At 37.2% G+C, this 20,354-nt stretch overlaps 1 protein-coding gene and 1 pseudogene across 1 annotated transcript in view; both read right to left on the bottom strand.

Annotated features, from left to right (window-relative positions):
• Positions 1 to 698: 698 nt before the first annotated feature.
• LOC136400113 (cytochrome P450 4X1-like) overlaps positions 699 to 20,354 on the bottom strand; it is a 62,454-nt gene continuing 42,798 nt past the window's right edge. The window contains exons 7-12 of the mRNA XM_066376207.1: positions 10,976 to 11,082; positions 10,226 to 10,416; positions 5,752 to 5,885; positions 3,596 to 3,660; positions 2,258 to 2,340; positions 699 to 1,412 (exon numbers count right to left, since the gene is read on the bottom strand). Of these exons, the coding sequence (XP_066232304.1) occupies positions 1,244 to 1,412; positions 2,258 to 2,340; positions 3,596 to 3,660; positions 5,752 to 5,885; positions 10,226 to 10,416; positions 10,976 to 11,082 (749 nt within the window). The 3' untranslated portion in view covers positions 699 to 1,243. The remainder of the gene's footprint in view (positions 1,413 to 2,257; positions 2,341 to 3,595; positions 3,661 to 5,751; positions 5,886 to 10,225; positions 10,417 to 10,975; positions 11,083 to 20,354) is intronic.
• Positions 13,428 to 14,057, bottom strand: LOC136400109 (GTP-binding nuclear protein Ran-like; annotated as a pseudogene).

The raw sequence follows: 20,354 nt of genomic DNA, 5'->3' as shown, positions 1-20,354 counted from the left end.
TAATGTCCAGCTCAGCCTACTCATTTCCTTTGTGGTACTTAGTACAATTTGTAACTATTGTTACCCATCTTACATTTCACGATACCAGCTCCATGAGGGCAGGGATCATGTTTATTAATACACTGAACCTCTAATGTTTATCTAAATATCTGACAAGTAGTAAGCATTTCAACATCTAATGAGTGATGAATCTGAAAATCATTAAGAAGTTCCTGTTCAGAATTCACAAGAGTTGCTAGCACTAGGAAAGTATGTAAAATTATCTTGATAATATTTCAAATGAAGGCTTTGTTAGCCGAGACTCAAAGCCCAGAAACCAGTAAGAAACATTTATATATCTTACTTCATCACAATTTAGAAGTTCTGTATGGTAACTGACACCATAAATACTGTTTTAAAAAGGAAAATAATGGGAAAAATACAAAGAAAAGTTACAATAAAAAATTATTCACAATATATAATCAAATATGAATCAATAAGGAAAAGACAAACAACGACATGAAAAATAAACATAGATGATGTACAAAGCATATAAAACAAAACTAAAATAAACACAAATGGCTAATAAGTATGTTTTTAAAGCTACAAATGAACTAAATATCCAATAATAAAAATAGTTAAATAAATTGTGCTACATTCATAATACAAAATATCATGAGCCAGGATGAGGAATAAGATTATTTTTATTGAGTGAAAGAAAGCAAGAACAATATGGATGTGATCCCATGTATAAAAATACATGCATACATGTGAACTATGAAATGTATAGGAAAAAGTCTGAAAGAATGCTCACCAAACTATTTTGTTTTTAGGAAAAGCAGTAAATTAGTCAGGGCAGGTAGGGTTGTGCTCTTCGAAGTGGGATTTCTACTTTTCACTCCACATGATTTTCTAGTGTTGGAAATCTTTTATAGTGAGAAGTCATCTATTTCTGTGTAATTCTGAAAACTTTTTCTTAAGAAAACAACAAGAACATGTATAGAAATGTTTTGGAATATAGCATTAAGAGAAGCCAAAATCAAACAGAGAAGATCTGAAACTCTCTCAAAGTCATACAGAAACTGATATAGGTGAATGTCACCATGGAATGTTTTTGGGTAATATGCAGCTCCACAGGGACCCAAACTGCACCTACCCATAAACTTCCCATTATACTTTAATTACTCTCCATATTCTTGGACCATTATTTGTAGTTCAACATTAAAACAAAATTTATATAATCATTGTACCATGGGCTCTAACATTAGGAAATTTTTTTCAGGTACAAGTGGATCCCATTCCTGGATTTTAGAGAAACATGGTTTAAGAGGGAAGGAGGCCTGGCAGGGTCTGGAGTCACCTTGAAGCGGAGCAGAATCAAGGCAATGGCCACCTTTAGCTCAAGCATGGCGAAGTGCTGCCCGATGCAGTTCCTGTAGACACGAGAGAAAATCAGAGATGCTTGAAGAAATGGCATTTCTCCTAACTCCTCAATAAGATAATAGAATAACAAGTCTGATAAGCACAGTAAAGCAACATTTTCATTGTTAATGCCATCCAAATTTTTCTGCTTGGTTTTACATTGTCTCCTGTAAAAAAGTGAGCTGGCAGGTCCCAATGCGACTCCCCTCCCAAAAAACAAGGTGGCACTTGGAGTTGCTCATAGAAATGTTTCTCCTGTGCAAATATGATACAAAGCACAGTGACTAAAGTTGATAACACTGTATTGTATAATTGTAATTTTCTAAGGAGGTAAATCACTATTATACAATAGTATACATTTCACACACGACACACACAAAAGATAAATACGTGATGTGAAGAATGTGTTAATTAACTGGATAGGAAGGAGTCTTCACAATGCATATTTTATGAAATCATTACGATACTCTCTTTAAAGATCTTACTTATGTTATACAGCAATTATAACTCAATAAAGCTGAAATTAAATAAAAACTTTTCTTATTCTTAGAAAAAAATTGCATCCAACCTGTGTTGGATGTGGACTGCACTGAGCCTATGAATCAACAGCATATCACGGGACAGCTCTCTGAAGCATGTTTACATAGGACGTGATAGAGAAGGGCACTGTTGTTTGTGAAACTAGCTGGCCCTCTCTGAGATTCAACTAGGCACTGGGCCTGGTAGGGTCTGGGGTCAAGATCGGGTGAGAGGATGTGGTTCCATGGAAGAATTTACACAGCAGTGGGCTAAAGGAAAAATGCTGTCCTCAAGTAAATATTTTTGTATATTTTCAACAGTTTCAAATTGTTCTTACCGTGGTCCAGCTGAGAATGGTAAGTAGGAATGGGAGTGTCTTTTCTTAAAATTCTCCTGAGAGAACCTCAAGGGGTCAAAGACCTGAAATGAGAAGGCATACCCCATCACCACATTTCTTAAGGTTCTGATCAACTGTTAACTACATATAGGATTTCAAATGTTCTAGTAGTCACATTTTCAAAGAGTGAAATGAATATCAATGATGAGATTTATTTAATAAAAAATATTATCATTCCAAACCCACCCAATATAAACAACTACTAAGAAAATATTTCATATTTTTGGTACATGTTCAAAATCCAGTGTGAATGATTTCCATCTTAGCTTCAACTCGCCACATTGCAAGGGCTCAGTAGCCACAAGTGCTAATGGCTACCACCCTGAAAAATGCAACTTTAGACCTATGTCCTTGTCTGGCTCTTCCCAATTGATTGATCTGCTATCCAGACTAAGGGGAAAGCAGAACCATCATGGCCAGTATATTATTTTCAATTAGAAGTCAAGTGAAAATGATTACATGATCAGTTGTTAATGATATAAATTGTCCCACTGCTCATTACATGTAACCAGTCTTTAACTCTAGGAGCTTTATAAAAGGAAGCATTCATACACATTGTATTTAAAGTTTTGAGAACATAAAATCAGGGAACTCAGGCTACACATATTCTGTTTGCCTTTCCACTCCTCTCTCCCCCCTGCTCTGGGCTCTAAGAAGCTGGCCCACATGTTTTGTTGGGTTTGGGTAAGAAAAGGCATTGTTAGGAGATCTGGAGGGTGGGAAGAGAGAGCATTCGGGGTATTTATTCCCTGGCCCTTCTCTACAGGCTGTCTCAGGTTGGCTGCATGCTCTCCCGACACATGCCTGGGTGATGGTCTTTTCCAGGAGCCCTCTTTCTTCAGGAATGTAACCCTCACTCCAGTAGCTCATCAGTAGTAAGCACTTTGGCGGTTATTTGCTCCATTCTGATTTTCCTAAGCCCTGACCCATATCTTTATCAATTGCTCTTTCATAAAACTATCTTCAAATTGCCCAACTTGAGCAGATCATTAATTACCTGTCAGAATCCTGATTGCTACATTCAACAGAAGGGAGTTTGAGTTATCTGAATTACTCCTGATCGTCTGTACTCTTGCAGATATCTGGGTAAGTACTTGGTAGAGCCTGTTAGACAAATGGCTGTGGCAATTTAGAGAAGCCTGTATGACATTGTGCCAATTTATTCATTCAAAGTAAAGATAAAGTAGGAATGGAGGGAAATGACCATTTTATTTGCTGTATTCTTTGACACTTCCATGTATATCTAATTAAAAGTGAATTGCACAGCATTAGTCATACCTTGGGGTTTTCCCAAATGTCAGGATTGTGGTGAAGACCCAAAATATGAAGAACCACGACTATTCCTGAGAAAGAAACGAGATAATAGAGATTGTAAGAGAAAGAGAAAGCAGGGAACTACTGTCATTCCACTCTTCATTAAGAATTTTCTTCTAGAAGGGAAAGAGCTGGCTGCTGGCAGAGCTCTGTGTGCTGTCGCTAATACCAGCACTGAAGGACCCATGGGAAGATGAGGCCTGGTGGAACCCAGTTTTCAAAGCAATGATCTATTTTATACATGATTTTGTCTTAAAAAGCTATTGATATCATGTCGAAACATGCATATGTTTTCCTCTACCTCTGGAACTTACCTATACAGTAGTCCCTCCTTATCCATGGGGTCATGTTCCAAGACCTCCAGTGAAACCCTGAAACTGCAGATGGTACAAACCCTATATATACTATGTCTTTACCTAAATATATATACCTACGATCAAGTTTAGTTTATAAATAAGACACAGTAAGAGATTAACAACAACTAATAATAAAATAAGACAATTATAACAATATACTATAATAAAAATTATGGGAATGTGATTTCTCTATTTCAATATATTCTATTGTAGTGTATTCACACTCCTTTTGATGATGTGAGATGATAAAAACCAAACCTATTCCTGAATCTGTGTAACCAAGCCTTACTTTCAGGAGATGGCTGGGTGTCATTGATTAAAGGGGACACCTTGCTGAAATCTTTGTATAGGCTCCGTGCTTTCTGGCACAACATGCTGTGTCCATCATAATGTGTTTTCTGCTTGTGTCTTTCACATACAAACTTATGCATTTTTCCATCTTAACCAAACACTAATTGTACACTATGGCCATAACTTTTGCATATTGAGGTTAGACAGAACTAGCACAAATTTTTTTCCTCTTCACACCTTTACGAATAGAAAATTTGTTTTTACTGTAAATCAGAGAAAACTCAGGATATGAAAACTTCTACCTTTTCTCTTTTTAAAAAAGCATCTTACAGCTTTGCTTTGTTATATTCAAATGCCAGCATCACATTTCATGTTCTTTGGGCCATTATTAAGTAAAATAAGGGTTTAGGGCTCCAGAAGACTGCAGATAAATAAATCCATGGATAAGGAAGGACTACTGTATATCTATTAATGGACTGACTATAAAGCACCCACTGAAGACACTTTGAGGACATAGGAACAGAACCATAATTCCATTATGGAAATCCAGTCCTATTCCTTATGCACTGCGGGCAATTTTGGCAAATATCCGCATAGTTTGGGGATTTATAAAAAGATAGAAGGGAGAGAATTTTGTGTCATTTGGTAACCAGAAATAAATTTGGTAAGTTAATTCTTGATCTGTCAACAATGTCACAGTAAGTGCCAGTTTGGTGATGTTTGCTACAAGCAATTCTGTTGGCTTATTTTCAAGGGCAAGAATAAATAGAACATTGAAGCAGCTATGTGAAGGGTGTTTCACATGAGCTCTCTGCCTCTCACTCACTCTGCTAAGAAACCTGCGTTGTTCTGAAGAGCTCTGGGCATGAGACCTCTGTGTGAGTTCTAGTTCTGTTCACTGCACGCTGGGGTCCCCCAGTGGGTTTTGGCTACACTAAAAGTATTTGAAAGTGCTTTTAAACTGCAAAGCACCATAGAAGTGTTTGCTAAGATCATGTTCCAAGGGAAAATGAGATAAAATGTTTGAAGGCTCTATGTAAAATATAAAGTGCTGCTCACTTATTAAGATGATATTATGATGATGGAGCCCAGAGCTTTCCTTGGGTCTTCGAGGTAAAGATAATGGTGCTCATCTCCCATGATGTCTCACTTGGGTCTCAAGCTCAGCCCAACAAAGATTATTTTAAAAATAATGTTCCACAATGGATGAAGCCATGAGTTCAGATTTTGGCAACATAGTTTCAGGGCTTAGCTTTGCTAAAAATGGTTATGAATTTTGGGAAGGTCTCTGAAACCCACATCTGATCAAGACACTGCACACTGAGCTCTCACTCTGTAGGTGCCTAACCTTAAGCCAAGCGTCTTTAGAATTGTCTTTTGACATCTCCAAGAGCTGAGAAAACCACTGGTCTGTTACTGTGGGCCCTGATATCCCACAGTCTCTAGAAACTCTTAGGAAAAGAATGCAAAGACCTGCAGGCAAGGAGCGTCCATCTGGGAAGGTAATGGGCTTGCTGAGTTCTCTGGAGATGGATACGATTGTAGGGGTCAATCGAAGAGACTCCTTGATACACATTGTTGTGTATGACATCTCACCCAGCTGCTCCCTGTGAATACAATGGAAGGAAGGAAAAGAACTCAGACACCATGTCCAGTTTGTAAATATTGATTTTTTTTCTACTTGAGGTTTGTCCTGGTAAATATCATCCTCAGGTTAATGCTATTTTTCAATTGGTTATGTAACACCATGTTAAAATGAGACTCCTTCTTTCATAGGGTCAGCAGAGGTCCCAGATGAAGAAAAACCAAACAGGTGCCAAATATTCTTATTATAAAGTGAGGTGCTAAGACTGGCAAAGGATTTGCTAAGGAGATTTCTGAAACCAATTTTCCAACCCTTAGGTCATCATACATGTCAAGAATGCATAAGAAATGGCTAAGGGTTAAAGGGAGAAGAATTAAGAGTTTTGATAGGAAAATAAAATTCTTTAAAGAGAATTGTTGGAATGTCAGAGTGCCATGAGGAATGGTGGACGGTGTTCTCTCCCATGTTAAGCAAGGAAGGCTTGAAGAGGAACAGTTAGGTGATCTGACATGTGCTCCCTAGAATTTGGGAAGCATAGGACTCATAGGAAAAGCTATAAGTCAGAAAAAGTAGAGAGGAAGGAGCAAGTAAAGTGAAAAGCAAGGATGCTACCCTGTGTCTTGTGGGTCAATTAACTGGCCAGAGGGAGAGCTCTGGAACCATCTTGAAGGGAATGGTTCCAGAGCTCTTAGAATTCTCTAAGAACAAGAATTCCCTTGCCCTATTTTTGTGGACCGTAAATGGCAAAAAGCCATTATAGATTCGAGGTTTAGCAAAATGCTAAGTTCTCCCCCCTCCATCTCCATATTTGGCTTTGATGCTGAGTATTTGCACCCACTCCACTTGCTTCCTTGGGTTGCTGGAAGCAATATACATGCCCTTCCTCTGACTGTTTGTTTCAGATGTTCGTAGATTTCACTAATGTATCCTGTTTTTGCCTTGGGAGAGTTCCTGTCTTAGCCTTTGATGTGCAACTTTGTATCAGGGTCCTTGATTTGCATATGTCTATATAATAAAGCGAACTGGGGCTATGAGGCACTCGGATACTGTCAGGCATATTGAAGAGTCCTCCTGGTCCCATCGTTTTTGTTTTGACAAGTGTGTTTCCTCAATTCTGCACTGTTATTAGGAGCTGTGCTGGTCCGCAGCAAGTGGTGCCTGAAACCTCATAATCACCATTGCAAAGTCCCAGTGAGAGAATCTCCAGGAAACCCACAGATGCACCCATTGAGAATAAAAGGAAGTTTTTGAATATCCACCAAGTTCAGAGTGCTGAATCACAATAGTATCAGCCACTTTTTTTTTATCCACTCTCTTTCTTGGGACCATTTTTGGAAGGGTCAGAAATAGCAGGCTAGGAGAGGAACTAGTCAATAAAAAGAAACCAACCACAGCTCCTTACCTACCATAGACTTCCAGACCCCAAGGAGTACTGAGCTGGGATAGAGGGAGATGCTTTAAGTGATAAGTTTTTAATATTACACTGGGTTACAGAGCTTTATTACTGGAATGAGACTACTATTGTGATTTAAGTCAATCAGAATATTGCACTGGTAGAACCTACCTCACACAGCAAGTTTGTAATGTTGGCAGGAAAAAATTAAGTTTTGTTTTTTTTTAAAGAGACACAGGGAGGGAGAGAGTAAGAAAAGAGAAAGATAAGAAGGATCAACACATAGTTGCTTCACTTTAGCTATGTTTTGATTGCTTCTCATAAGTGCCTTGACCAGGAACCACAAGCTAAACCAGTGACCTCTTGATCAAACCAATGATGTTGGACTTCAAGCCAGTGACCTTTGGGCTCAATCCAGTGAACTTGGGATCATGTTGATGATCTTGCATTCAAGTTGGCAACCTCGCACTCAAGCTGGTGACCCTGCACTCAGGCCAGCCACCCTACTCTCAAACTGGTGAAGTGCACTCAAGCCAACCAGCCCATGCTCAAGTTGGCAACCTTGGAGTTTCAAACCAGGGATCTCAGCATTCCAGGATGATGCTCTATCCACTGTGTCACCACCAGTCTGGTGAGAAGAGCAAAGTTTTTAATTTGCACCCTAGCTAGTCAGGTTAGTTCAATAAAATGATTGCATGTAGTATTTAGTCTATTTGCTTTATTGTTTTCTAGTTGCTTTTCTAAGTACTTGTTTTGAATTCAGGCTTTGACATATGGTAATGTGAAAATTTAATTTTGAAGTCTTTCCTCCTTGAACCCAAAATACAAGAGTCACGCATTTAATTTGCAGTTTTGCATATATAAGAAAAACAATCTTTTTCATCTTAGCCCTGGGACAAAAAAAAGAGAGGAATTTTGGCTCAAAGCAGAAATAGGCTGATAAGGAGTCAAAGGGAGACACTGAACAGATTTCCAGAAATTGATTTTGCAGTGTGGTTCTATTATCTGTCTAAAGGAATGATCAATTTTCAGAATGCTATGTGAAATTTTATCAAACATAACTATACGGCTATATTATAAAATAAAACATATTTTATTACCTATTGTATTGGTGCCATTACTTTCATTAAATTAAACTTTAGTTAAAAGGTCCTCTGAATTCTGTTTTCTCACCTGGCTAAGATTTATTTATTGTCTCTACATTTCACATAAGACAAACAAGAACAAGAAAGAGTACTCTTTGAGTTGTATCTATACTGCTCACAAAAAATTAGGGGATCAGAGAACATGTAGATACTCCAGTACTTTCAGGCTTTTGTATAGTGCATTTTCACCAATGAAATAAAAGTTGGTATTGCATCTCATCTGCATAATCAAACAACTTCCTTTGACTTGTCGTTTACTTTTCTGATGTTCTTGTTTAATAAAAAAATCAAATGTTTATTTTCTTTATTGCTTCATATTAATTTTGAAATATCCCCTAAGTTTTGTAAGCTGTATATATCCACCATATACAAGGTTAAAATACAGTATCTAATGGTGGAAAATATTATACACTCTTTCCAAATTCAATGAATGAATAAAAAGTGACTAATCAATACTTCATTTTGTGTTATATAGATTAGACCATTAATTTATATTAGAAAATGACTGTTACTTTCTTATATAAAATATAATACCTGTACTATAGCCATATAAATTTAAATTTTCCTTTACAAATGTTTTCATTGAGCTGACCTTTGCATTTGAAATATGATGTTTCTGCCTAACCTTGGGCTTCTCTTAGCATTTCTATTTTTATGCCTCTCTGAGCAGCAAACAATGGTATTTGAAATATCTAGCCAGGAGGAAGAGTGTGGTTTTTTATCAGGGACATATGTGTTCTTTTTTTTTTTAATTTTTATTTATTTATTCATTTTAGAGAGGAGAGAGAGAGACAGAGAGAGAGAGAGAGAGAGGAGAGAGAGGAGGAGAGAGACAGGGGGAGGAGCTGGAAGCATCAACTCCCATATGTGCCTTGACCAGGCAAGCCCAGGGTTTCAAACCGGCGACCTCAGCATTTCCAGGTCGATGCTTTATCCACTGCGCCACCACAGGTCAGGCGACATATGTGTTCTTTGAAACAGCATGTTCAAGGTGGAAATTTATAACTTGGGCTTTATTAACAGCAAGTTATGCTCAAAGTCTGGCAAAATGCAGTTGAAGTTTTCCACATGGCTAACTCCTAACTTTAAGCACCTTCAACATCAGGTCTCTCAGAAAGTCTCCTTGAGATTCCCACACCAGCTTAAGTACCTGTATTCTAAGTTACTGATGTAGTAGGGTACACCTCCCACCCTTACCATGTTATTCTGCAATTATCTGTAAGTGGTGGTGTGGGGGTTGTCTCCTGTATTAAGGTATGAGCTCATTGAGGATCGTCCCCCGTCAAATATTGCATACATTTTTAATGCTTTAGTACTTAAAAAGTCCTCAGCCCATATTTGCTAAACTCAAATTCAGATTACATCATTTACTACTATGTTCAAAGTTTAAAGCCACCCCTGAGGCATGAACAAGGAGATGGACATGTCTACAATGATGTTTAAATGACACAGATGCTCACTCATTTCTTTCAGAAGAAGAGCCCTAATGAAGTCCTACCCTCAAACTCTAAATAAAAGTCTAATAATCAAGTCTCCATTTCCAATTCAGTAAAGACTGGGTAGAAGAAAGAAATAAGACATTTTATATGCCACTGATTAGAAAAACAATGACATAGATAACTTATGGATGTGTGAACCTCTTTTGCAAATGGCCAAGGGGTAACTCTGGGTCCTCCAGAAAAAGTGCAAAATGGTAGCCTGCCCCTTCTGCATCCACATACACATCTTTTGAATCACTAGAGTCATCAAGGGGCCAAAAGAAGAAAGAAGAAAGCAATCCCAGTAGGGAAACTAAGATAAAATGTGTAGGGATGTAGATCTTACCAGGTGATAGAAGATCCATCTCCCAGGATGCCCCTGATCTCCTCCCGGCACCTCTCCTGATGCTCAGGGTTCTGAGCCAAGTTGTAGAGGAGCCAGGCAAGGCCCCCTCCTATGGTGTCTTGCCCTGCTGCCATGAATGTGTTCACCTCAGATTGCAGGTCAGCATCAGAGAAGCTGTCACCATTTTCAGCCTAGAAAGCACAATAGAGATATTTTTATGCAATTTCAGTTTATAGATGTTTGGATCCCCAATCAAAATAATGGATTTAAAGAAAAAATGAGCCTTTGCAATGTGGGTTTCACTGAATTTTTATTCAGTTCAATAAATATATAGTGTGAGCCACACATTGTCCAGAGCATAAAGGAGGACCAAATTTAGATAAGGAAAACAGGCCTTGCAAGAGTTCCTCCAGTCATCCTGCCAGATTTTCTAACACCTCGATATCAATGGTTTGTCAGCTTAATTGTGACCTATTGTCTTATTTTCCTGAACTATCATGTATCTTTGGGAGAGTCACCAAATCCTGGCAAATAAGTAAAATTTTTAATGTCATCTAAATTTCTCTAGTGACAAAGTTGCAGAATTCTATCTTTACTTCAAATTGTATGGAGTGAACCCCTCAATTCAAAAGTAGTGTTAAATTTAGTTGAATAGCTTTGCTTTTATCTCCTCTACTTTCACTCATCTACCTACCCACACAATTAACTAGATATATAATACAAGCAGGTTCAGAAATTTGAAAAATTTACCTGGGCAGAAAGAACAACATCCAGAAAATCTTGATATTTCCTCTTCTGAGCATTACCCTGCTCCTTCTCATCCTTGAGAGATTTCCTTCTCTCTTGGATTACCTGCTCTGTGGTAGATTAATAATCACCATTATTAAAGTTAAAACAATGTAAGTCAAAGTAAAATAAATTACAGAGCAAGTCATGGCCCATAAATAGCTTCAAATATTGCCTAATAACTTGAGGTCAAAGTGGGTATACACCTTTAAATAGATTTATTTTTTGGCAGATATTTATTTTCCCATCAAATGACAATTATTGATCAAAGCACTAAAGATATAGGCTTCGCATCAATATGGCAGAATAAATAAATGCTGTGCTCACCTCTTCCCATAACCACCTCAAAATTACTGCTAAATTGTAGAAAAACTGCTAAATTGTCTTTGAGGACCACCTGAACACTTGCTGAACACAACTAAAGCCAAACTTTAAAAATATATATATCATATTTTTAAAAATCCATATTGAGACTGGTTGGAGGGGTGGAGAAGCAAAATGAGCTGGTTCCACGCCCACAGCACCAGAAGGAACACAAATAGGCCAACAGCAACCAAGACTCAATGACAACATGAGGGCTCACACAACCCACACAATAGACAGTGGTGGAGCACCTAGCTCTCATGATTACGATGAGTGTGCCACTGAGCCCCACAAGACAACTACTTTATAAGACCACACTAAAAACATGGAAAGACATCAATAGCAGGTTTAATGAAACAGAGGACTGAATCAGCAATTTAGAGGAAAAGGTAATAGTAGAAACACCCAAGTAGAGCAACAACAAAAAAAGTTTTAAATGAGGAAAGTCTAAGGGTCATCTGGGACAACACAAGCACAACAAATATTTGTATCAAAGGGTCAAGAATTTATCTGAGGAAATAATGGCTGGATAATTAAAAACACTCAAGCAGAGTAACAAAAAGAAAAAAAAAGAATTTAAAAATCAAGAAAATCTAAGGGCCATCTGGAACATCAAGCATAACAACATTTGTATCATAGGGGTACCAGAAGGAGAAAAGAGAGCAAGTTGTTGAGAACCCGTTTGATGAAATACTGGCTGAAAATTTCCTTAATCTGGTTAAGAAAAAGAAGACATCTGTTGATGAAGCACAGAGTCCCAATTAAGATGAACCCAAAAAGTTCCACACCAAGATACATCACAACTAAAATGGCAAAGGTTGATGGCAAAGTGAGAATCTTAAGAACAGCAAGAGAAAGACAGTTAGTTACATACAAGGGTGCACCCATAAGGCTGTCAGGTGATTTCTCTTCTCTTTCTATAGGCTGTCAGCTGATTTCTCTTCTCCTTCTCCTTCTTCTTCTTCTTCTTCTTCTTCTTCTTCTTCTTCTTCTTCTTCTTCTTCTTCTTTTTCTTCTTCTTCTTCTTCTTCCTTTCTTCTTCATCTGCTTATTCCTCTTCTTCTTCCTCTCCGCCTTCCTCCTCCTCCTCCTCCTCCTTCTTCTTCTTCTTCTTCTTCTTCTTCTTCTTCTTCTTCTTCTTCTTCTTCTTCTTCTTCTTCTTCTTTGTCTTCCTCCTTCTTTCTCTCCACCTTCTTCTTCTCTTTCTCCTTCCTCCTCCTCCTCCTACTCCTTCTTCTTTCTCCTCCTTACTCTACTTCTTACTTTTTCTTCTTCTTTTTAGATATATGAAATAAAACTTTTTTTTGAGAGAGAGAGAGAGAGAGAGAGAGAGAGAGAAGATAGGAGATAATTGAGAAGCATCAAGTCATAGTTCTGGCACTTTAGTTGTTCCCTGATGGCTTCTCATATGTGCCTTGAATGGGGCAGGGGAGGTCCAGATGCGCCAGTAATCCCTTGCTCAAGCCAGTGATGTTGGGATCAAGCCAGTGACCTTGGGCTTCAAGCCAGTGACATTTGGGTTTAAGCCAGTGATCACGGGATCATGTCTATGATCCCATGCTTAGACCAGCAACCTTGCCCTCAAGCTGGCAAACTTGCATTCAAGCTAGTTGAGGTTATGTTTAAGCTTGTGACCTCAGAGTTTTGAACTTTGGACCTCAGCATCACAGGTCAGTGCTCTAGCCACTGTGCTACCATGAATCAGGCAAAATACAACTTTATTATGATTATAAATGAAAGGAAATAGGAATTACAATAAGAAACAAGCTTTCTCTACTGAATATTGTAATGCTACTGCAACAGTCTTATATTTGAAACTTAATACGGAAATAATTGCATTTGCAAACAGCTAAATATGCAGATCCAAAGAATGAAAGTACTTTTTAACTGCCACATTCACTCTGAAGCCCATTCATCTCTTTCAACTTCCCAAAGATAAAGCACATGTTCTGTTTAGCTATAAAATAAAGTGGTAAACATGCTGGACCACTGATATCACAGGACAGTTGCCTATTAAACTGAACTTCTGATGCTGGGCTCCAGCTTCCATTTTTTATATGTCATCATATTCACCCAGGAGAGTGATAGTCTGAGCAATCTATACACCATGCCCATACTGTGCTTCCAAAGCTTGGCCCCTGACAATTTCTGGTAAGGCAATAGTAGGCATGGCAACAAACTCCAAGTAAGGGTCTTAAATTAGTTTTCTAACAAGCTGGAAGAGGGCTTTTTAAAGTTGTAGTTACTTTTGGCAGAAATAATGTAGTACTAAATATTTCCCCCCCAGTGGCAGACAATTGATTTTGCTTTAATTTTCCTGTCTTTACTATCCACTTGGTTGTCACACAGCATGATGAGGATATTATCACACATTTGTACCAGATCTCTATGCCAGTTAGACACATTCTTATAAGTAACTCTTGTAGTTACATCTAAAATTATAATGGCAACCTGCACTTAAAGGTTATAGCTGTGTCTCAGTCTACCAAACTTCTCCTGGCATTGAACTTAATAGGCTCTCTGTTGGATGCAACTTGAGAGAATGGATCTCAACACCTAGGGTAGCTGTATACTTCTCAAATTCTCCAGGCAGTTGATGTTTCACAAATGTAGTTTTTCTAATTTCACCATCACCAAGCAATACATGTTTGAACTGAACTTGGGGTTCTCCTTGGGGGGCCATGATGATGTTGCCCCAGAAGCACCTCTAGTCCCATCTGGCTGAGCACCTGTCTGTTTATATCTCAACAAAAACACTTCAGACCAGAAGAGATTGGCATAAAATTTTAAAAGTGATGAAAAGCAAAGACCTACATCTAAGACTACTAAACCCAGTAAGGCTATCATTTAAAACTGAAAAAGAAATAAAGAGCTTCCCCGACAAGAAAAAGATAAGGAGTTCATTACCTTTGAAACAGTATTACAAGAAATGCTAAAAGGTCTTTTTAAAGAAGAAAGAAAGAAAGAAAGAAAGAAAGAAAGAAAGAAAGAAAGAAAGAAAGAAAGAAAGAAAGAAAGAAAGAAAGAGAGAGAGAGAGAAAGAGGAAAAAGAACATAGTTATATCGAATAAAATAACATTACATATGTTTCTATCTGTAGTTACTTGAAATGTAGATGGACCATGTGCTCCAATGCAAAAGTAGAAGGTAGTTGAAAGGATAAGCAACAAGACATGCACAGGGAGCCCTTGGGTTATGACAGCCTCGACATACAACGTATTGAGTTTACAGTATTCACTCTCATTAAAAATTAAAAAAATTGAGACAGAAGTGTTTAGGCTTACACCGCAATTGTCATACTTATGGACTATGTGGGCAAACTAGTTTTGTTGCATGCGGCAGAAGAATATGCAGAAACATAGGATATGAATGAGGGAGTTGGCATCTTACAGTACACTTACCTATGCCATTTTGGACAGTTAAAAATGTGTGTTTGGTTTCTGTTGCTTTGTTTGGTGACTTTTTGGCCCTTATCATGGCTCCTAAATGAAAGTCAGAGTCATCAAATGGTAGTGTTTTGAAGAAGAGGACAGCCATCACGATGGATGACATAGAGCTACTGGCATCACGAGGAGAGGAGCTGTCTTCTGAGGACCTCATTCAGCTGAAGAAGCAGCTGATTGAAGAGGAAGAGATAGAAATCCCAGAACCCAAGAGATTTATTACCAACAGTTTGGCAAAAGGTTGTTCTATGGTAGAGAATGGGGTGGAAATTTTTCAGGCTGAGGATCCCAGTGATGACAGATTCAGTAAGATCTACAGAGCTGTCATGGATGCCTTGCAATGCTGTAGGCAGATTTTGGAAGAGAAGTAATCAACCTTCCAGACTAGCCTGGAACAATTCTTTAAGAAGGTAGAGAGGCCTGCAACAGATCCTGTACCATCTACATCAGCTGCTTCTCAAGATGAAATGCCTGTAGTAGAGGAAAAATAATCTCCAGCATCTCCTGTATGTTTCTTAGGCAATCCTGATTCACCTGACCCAGTATCTCCAGCACTTCTGCAGGTTCTCCTGCCTCTCCTGTGTCCTCTTCTTAATTGGTTGCTTTCTCCCACCTTGCAATGCCCCTTCCAGTGTGCAAGCCAAACACAGGAATAAAGGTAAGAATATTTTTTACACTCATTTTTTGTAATTTTTACTGTTCCTAGAGTACAATATATTTATGTCCCTTTTTTTTCCTGTGGCTTGTTGTGTTTTTATGTTATAGATTTTGATTTTACATCTGTGTTAGGGTAGGTAAGTGACTTAGGATAGGGAGTGTTCAGCTTACACCAAAATTCGGGTTACATCACTGTTGAAAGAACAAAACTGTATTGTAATCCGAGGACCCCATATATATATATTGCTGCCTAAAAGAAATGTACCTCAGATCGAAAAACACACGTGGTATGAAAGTAAAGGAATAAAAAAAGGCACTTCATGCAAATGAAAACAAAACAAAAGCTGAGATAGCAATACTTATATAAGACAAAACAGAATTTAAAACAAAGGCTATAACAAGACACAAAGTAGAACATTTTATAATAGTAAAGTATCAGTCCAACAAGAGGATATAACCCTTGTTAACATTTATACACCCAATGCAGGAGTAACTAAATATAAAGCAAATAATAATGAATGTAAAGTGAGACATGAACAGTGATACAGTTTCATTAGATAACTTTAACACCCATTGACATCAGTGGATACATAATCTATTCTAGACAAAAAATCAACAAGGAAACAGTGACCTTAATGACACATTAGATCAGATGGATTTAACAAATATTTTTAGAACATTTCACCTCAAAGTAGCAGAATATACATTCTTTTTTAACTGCATGTAGAATTTTTTCCAGGATAAAACACATGCTCGGCCACAAAAAAAAATCCTAATAAATTTAAGAACGTTAAAATCATATTGAGTATTTTCTCAAAACACAATGGTATGAATCTAGAAATCAATTACAAGAAACTAAAAGACACACAAACACATGGAAGCTAAATATATACTACAAGACAATAAATGAGTTAACAAAAAGATGAAATCAAAAGATACCTTGAGATAAATAATAAGATAATCACAACCTCAAATCTATGGGGCACAGGCAAAGCACTTCTAAGAGGAAAATTCATAGCATACTGGCTTTTGTCAAAACAAACAAACAAACAAACAAGAAAAATCTCAAATAACCAACCCAACCTTACACCTAAAAGGAATTAGAAAAAAGAAAAAATGCTCAAAATCAGTAGAAGAAAAAAATAAAAATCAGACTGGAAATAAATGAATAAATGAAGTAGTAGCAGACTAATATATAGAGATAGCACTATCAGTTTCCAGATTGGAAGGGCTGAGTGAAAAAGATGATGGGATTAAGAATTACAAATTGGTAGTTACAAAATAGTCACATGGATGTAAAATACAGCATAGGGAATATAATCAATAATACTGTAATAAGTATGTATGGTGTTATGTAGGTTCTAAGACCAGTGGTAGTCAGTCTGGTCCCTACTGCCCCCTAGTGGGCATTCCAGCTTTCAAGGTGGGCAGTAGCGGGGCAACCAAAGTATAAATAAATAGACTTAACTATAGTAAGTTGTTGTATAAAGATTTATTCTGCCAAACTTAGCGAAAATCTGACATAAAGTACTTGGTAAGTAATTATTATTATATGCTTTAACTTGCTGTAACTCTGCTTTATAAATTTTATAAAGTAAAGTTACTTCTCTGCTTTATAAATCATCATTACTGTGGAATCAGTGGGCTGTTAGAAAACTTTACTACTAGCAGAGATACAAAAGTGGGCGGTAGGTATAAATAGGTTGACTACCCCTGTTCTAGACTTATCAGGGAGACTACTCTGTAAGTCATGTAAATGTCAACCAGAATGCTGTACACCTGAAAATAATATAATATTGAATGTCAACTATAATTTAATTTTTTTTTAAAGAAAGAGAGTCAGAGAGAGGGACAGACAGAGACAGACAGACAGGAATGGAGAGATGAGAAGCATCAATCATTAGTTTTTTGTTGCATGTTGCAACACCTTAGCTATTCATTGATTGCTTTCTCATATATGCCTTGACCGCGGGCCTTCAGCAGACTGAGTAACCCCTTGCTCGAGCCAGCGACCTTGGGCTCAAGCCAGTGAGCTTTTGCTCCAACCAGATGAGTCTGTGCTCAAGTTGGAGACCTCGGGGTCTTGAACCTCGGTCTTCAGCATTTCAGTCTAATGCTCTATCCACTGTGCCACCTCCTGGTCAGGCTAATTAAAAAATTTTAATTTAACATTTTATCTTTTCCCTATTAATTTTGGTTTTTAATCAAAATTATTAAATAGAAAAAAATGTAAAAATGTTTTTTCACCAAGTCCTATGTAGATGCCAAAAGTCCACTGTTGTTTAGTCCACTAAAACATACAAATGTTAACATTTTCTGTGTGGGCAATGGTGGAAACAAGTTTGAAAACTACTGCTATGTATAATGTCTATTTTTGTCTTAAATTGTTTCTCTTTTATTATTTTGATATTAAATTTAATAAGGTGAAATTGGTCATAAGAACACATAGGTTTCAATTATACGTCTCCATAGCATGTTAACTATTCATTGCATTGTGTGCCTATCACCCAAAATCAAAGCACTTTCTGTCACTGTATAATTGGCCCCTTTTACTCTCCTGCCCCTTACCCTGCCCTCTGGTAATCACTTTACTTTTGTCTATGCCCATGAGTCTTAGTTTTATATCCCATCCAAGTGTGAAATCATATAGCTCTTAGCTTTTTCTGATTTACTTATTTTGCTTAGCATAATATTCTCAGGGTTCAGTTATGTTGTTGCAAATGGCAATATTTCATTTTTTATAGCTGAGTAGTATTTCATTGTATAATATATATGTGCCAAATCTTCTTTATCCAATCCGCTATGTAGGGAGACTTTGGTTGTTTTCATGTCTTGGCCACCATGAATAAGGCTGTGATGAAATGGGGGCACATGTGTCCTTGTGTACAAGTGATTTTGAGTTATTTTTTGGGGAGTAGATACCCAGTAGAAAGATTGCTGGGTCATATGGTAACTCTAGTCTTAATTTCTTGAGAGACCACCATAATATCTTCCATAGTGGCTTTAACAGTTTACATCTCCAGCAACAGTGAGGGCTCCTTTTTCTCTACAATCTCTCCAACACTTGTTATTACCTGCCTTGTTGATAGCCAATCTAACAGGTGGGAGGTGGTATCTCATTGTAGTTTTGATTTGTATTTCTCTAATAGCTAGCAAAAATGAGCATTTTTTCCCCGTATATCTGTTGGTATTTATCTTCATGAGGGAAGCATCTGTTCAGGTCCTTTCCCCATTTTTGAAATTAGACTGTTTGTTGCTGAGCTTTGTGAGTTCTTTATATATATTTTGGATATTAACCCCTTGTCAGAGCTGTTGTTTGTGAATATCATCTCCCATTTGGTTGGCTGACTTTCTGTTTTGTTGCTAGTTTCTTTTTCTGTATAGAAGCTTTTTAGTTTGATATAATCCCATTCATTTATTTTTGCCTTTAATTTTCTTGACTTTGGGGTCAAATTCATAAAATGTTCCCTATGGCTAAAGTCCATAAATTTAGTACCTATGTTTTCTTCTGTGTAATTTATTGTTTCTGATCTTGCATTTAGATCGTTGATTCATTTTGAACTGATTTCTGTGCATAGAGACAAACCCTAGTCAAGTTTCATTCTTTTGCATGGGGCTATCCAATTTTTCCAGCATTATTTATTGAAGGTACTTCTTTTCTCCATTGTATGTTTTTGGCTCCATGCCAAAAAAAGTATTTACTCATATACATGTGATCTTATTTTGGGGATTTCTATTGCATTCCACTGGTCTGTGTGTCTATTTTTCTGCCAATATCATGCAGTTTTGATTATCCTGATTCTGTAGTATAATTTGAAGTCAGTGTGATACCTCCATCTTCATTCTTTTCCTTTTCTTTTTCATCAGGATTGCTTTGGCTATTCAGGGTTTTTTATGGTTCCATACACACAAATGAGATTAAAACTGTTATCAAAATACTTCCAACAAACAAAAGCCCTGGGCCAGATGGCTTCACAGGCGAATTCTACCAAATATTCAAAGAAGAACTAACACCTATTCTTCTCAAGCTATTTCAAAAAATTTAAGAGGAGGGAAGACTTCCAAGCTCTTTTTCTGAGGTGAGCATAATTCTCATTCCAAAACTAGGCAAAGACAATACAAAGAAAGGAAATTATAGGCCAATATCCAGGATGAATTTAGATGCTAAAATTCTCAACAAAATATTAGCAAACCGGATCCAGCAATACATGAAAAAAAATCATACATCATGATCAAATGGGATTTATTCTGGGGAGGCAAGGCTGGCACAATATTCACAAATCAATCAATGTGACTCATTATATAAACTAAAGGAATGAGAAAAATCACATGATACTATCAATACATGCAGAAAAAGCATTTGATAAAATCCAACATCCATTTATTATAAAAACTCTCAGCTAAGTGGGAATACAGGGAACATACCTCAACATGATAAAGGCCATCTATGACAGGCCCACAGCCAACATCATAATCAATGGGCACAAATTAAAAGCAATTCCCTTAAGCAGAAACAAGGCAGGGGTGCCCCCTTTCACCACTCGTATTCAACATAGTTCTGGAAGTCCTAGCCACAGCAATCAGACAAGAAGTAATAAAAGGCATTGAAATTGAAAAAGAGAGGTAAAACTATCATTATTTGCCGATGATATGATACTGTACATAGGAAACCCTAAAGTCTCAGTCAAAAAACTACTGGACCTGATAAATGAATTTGGCAAGGTGGCAGGATATAAAATTAATATTTAGAAATCAGAGGCATTTTTGTACTCCAACAATAAACTCTCTGAAAGAGAAATTAAGAAAAAAATCTCCTTTACTATTGCAAAAAAATAAATAAATTACCTAGGAGTAAATTGAACCAAGGAGGTTAAAGACTT

This window comes from Saccopteryx leptura, chromosome 3, assembly GCF_036850995.1.
Source record: "Saccopteryx leptura isolate mSacLep1 chromosome 3, mSacLep1_pri_phased_curated, whole genome shotgun sequence".
NCBI lineage: Eukaryota > Metazoa > Chordata > Mammalia > Chiroptera > Emballonuridae > Saccopteryx > Saccopteryx leptura.
This window is presented reverse-complemented; position numbering and strand designations above follow the sequence as displayed.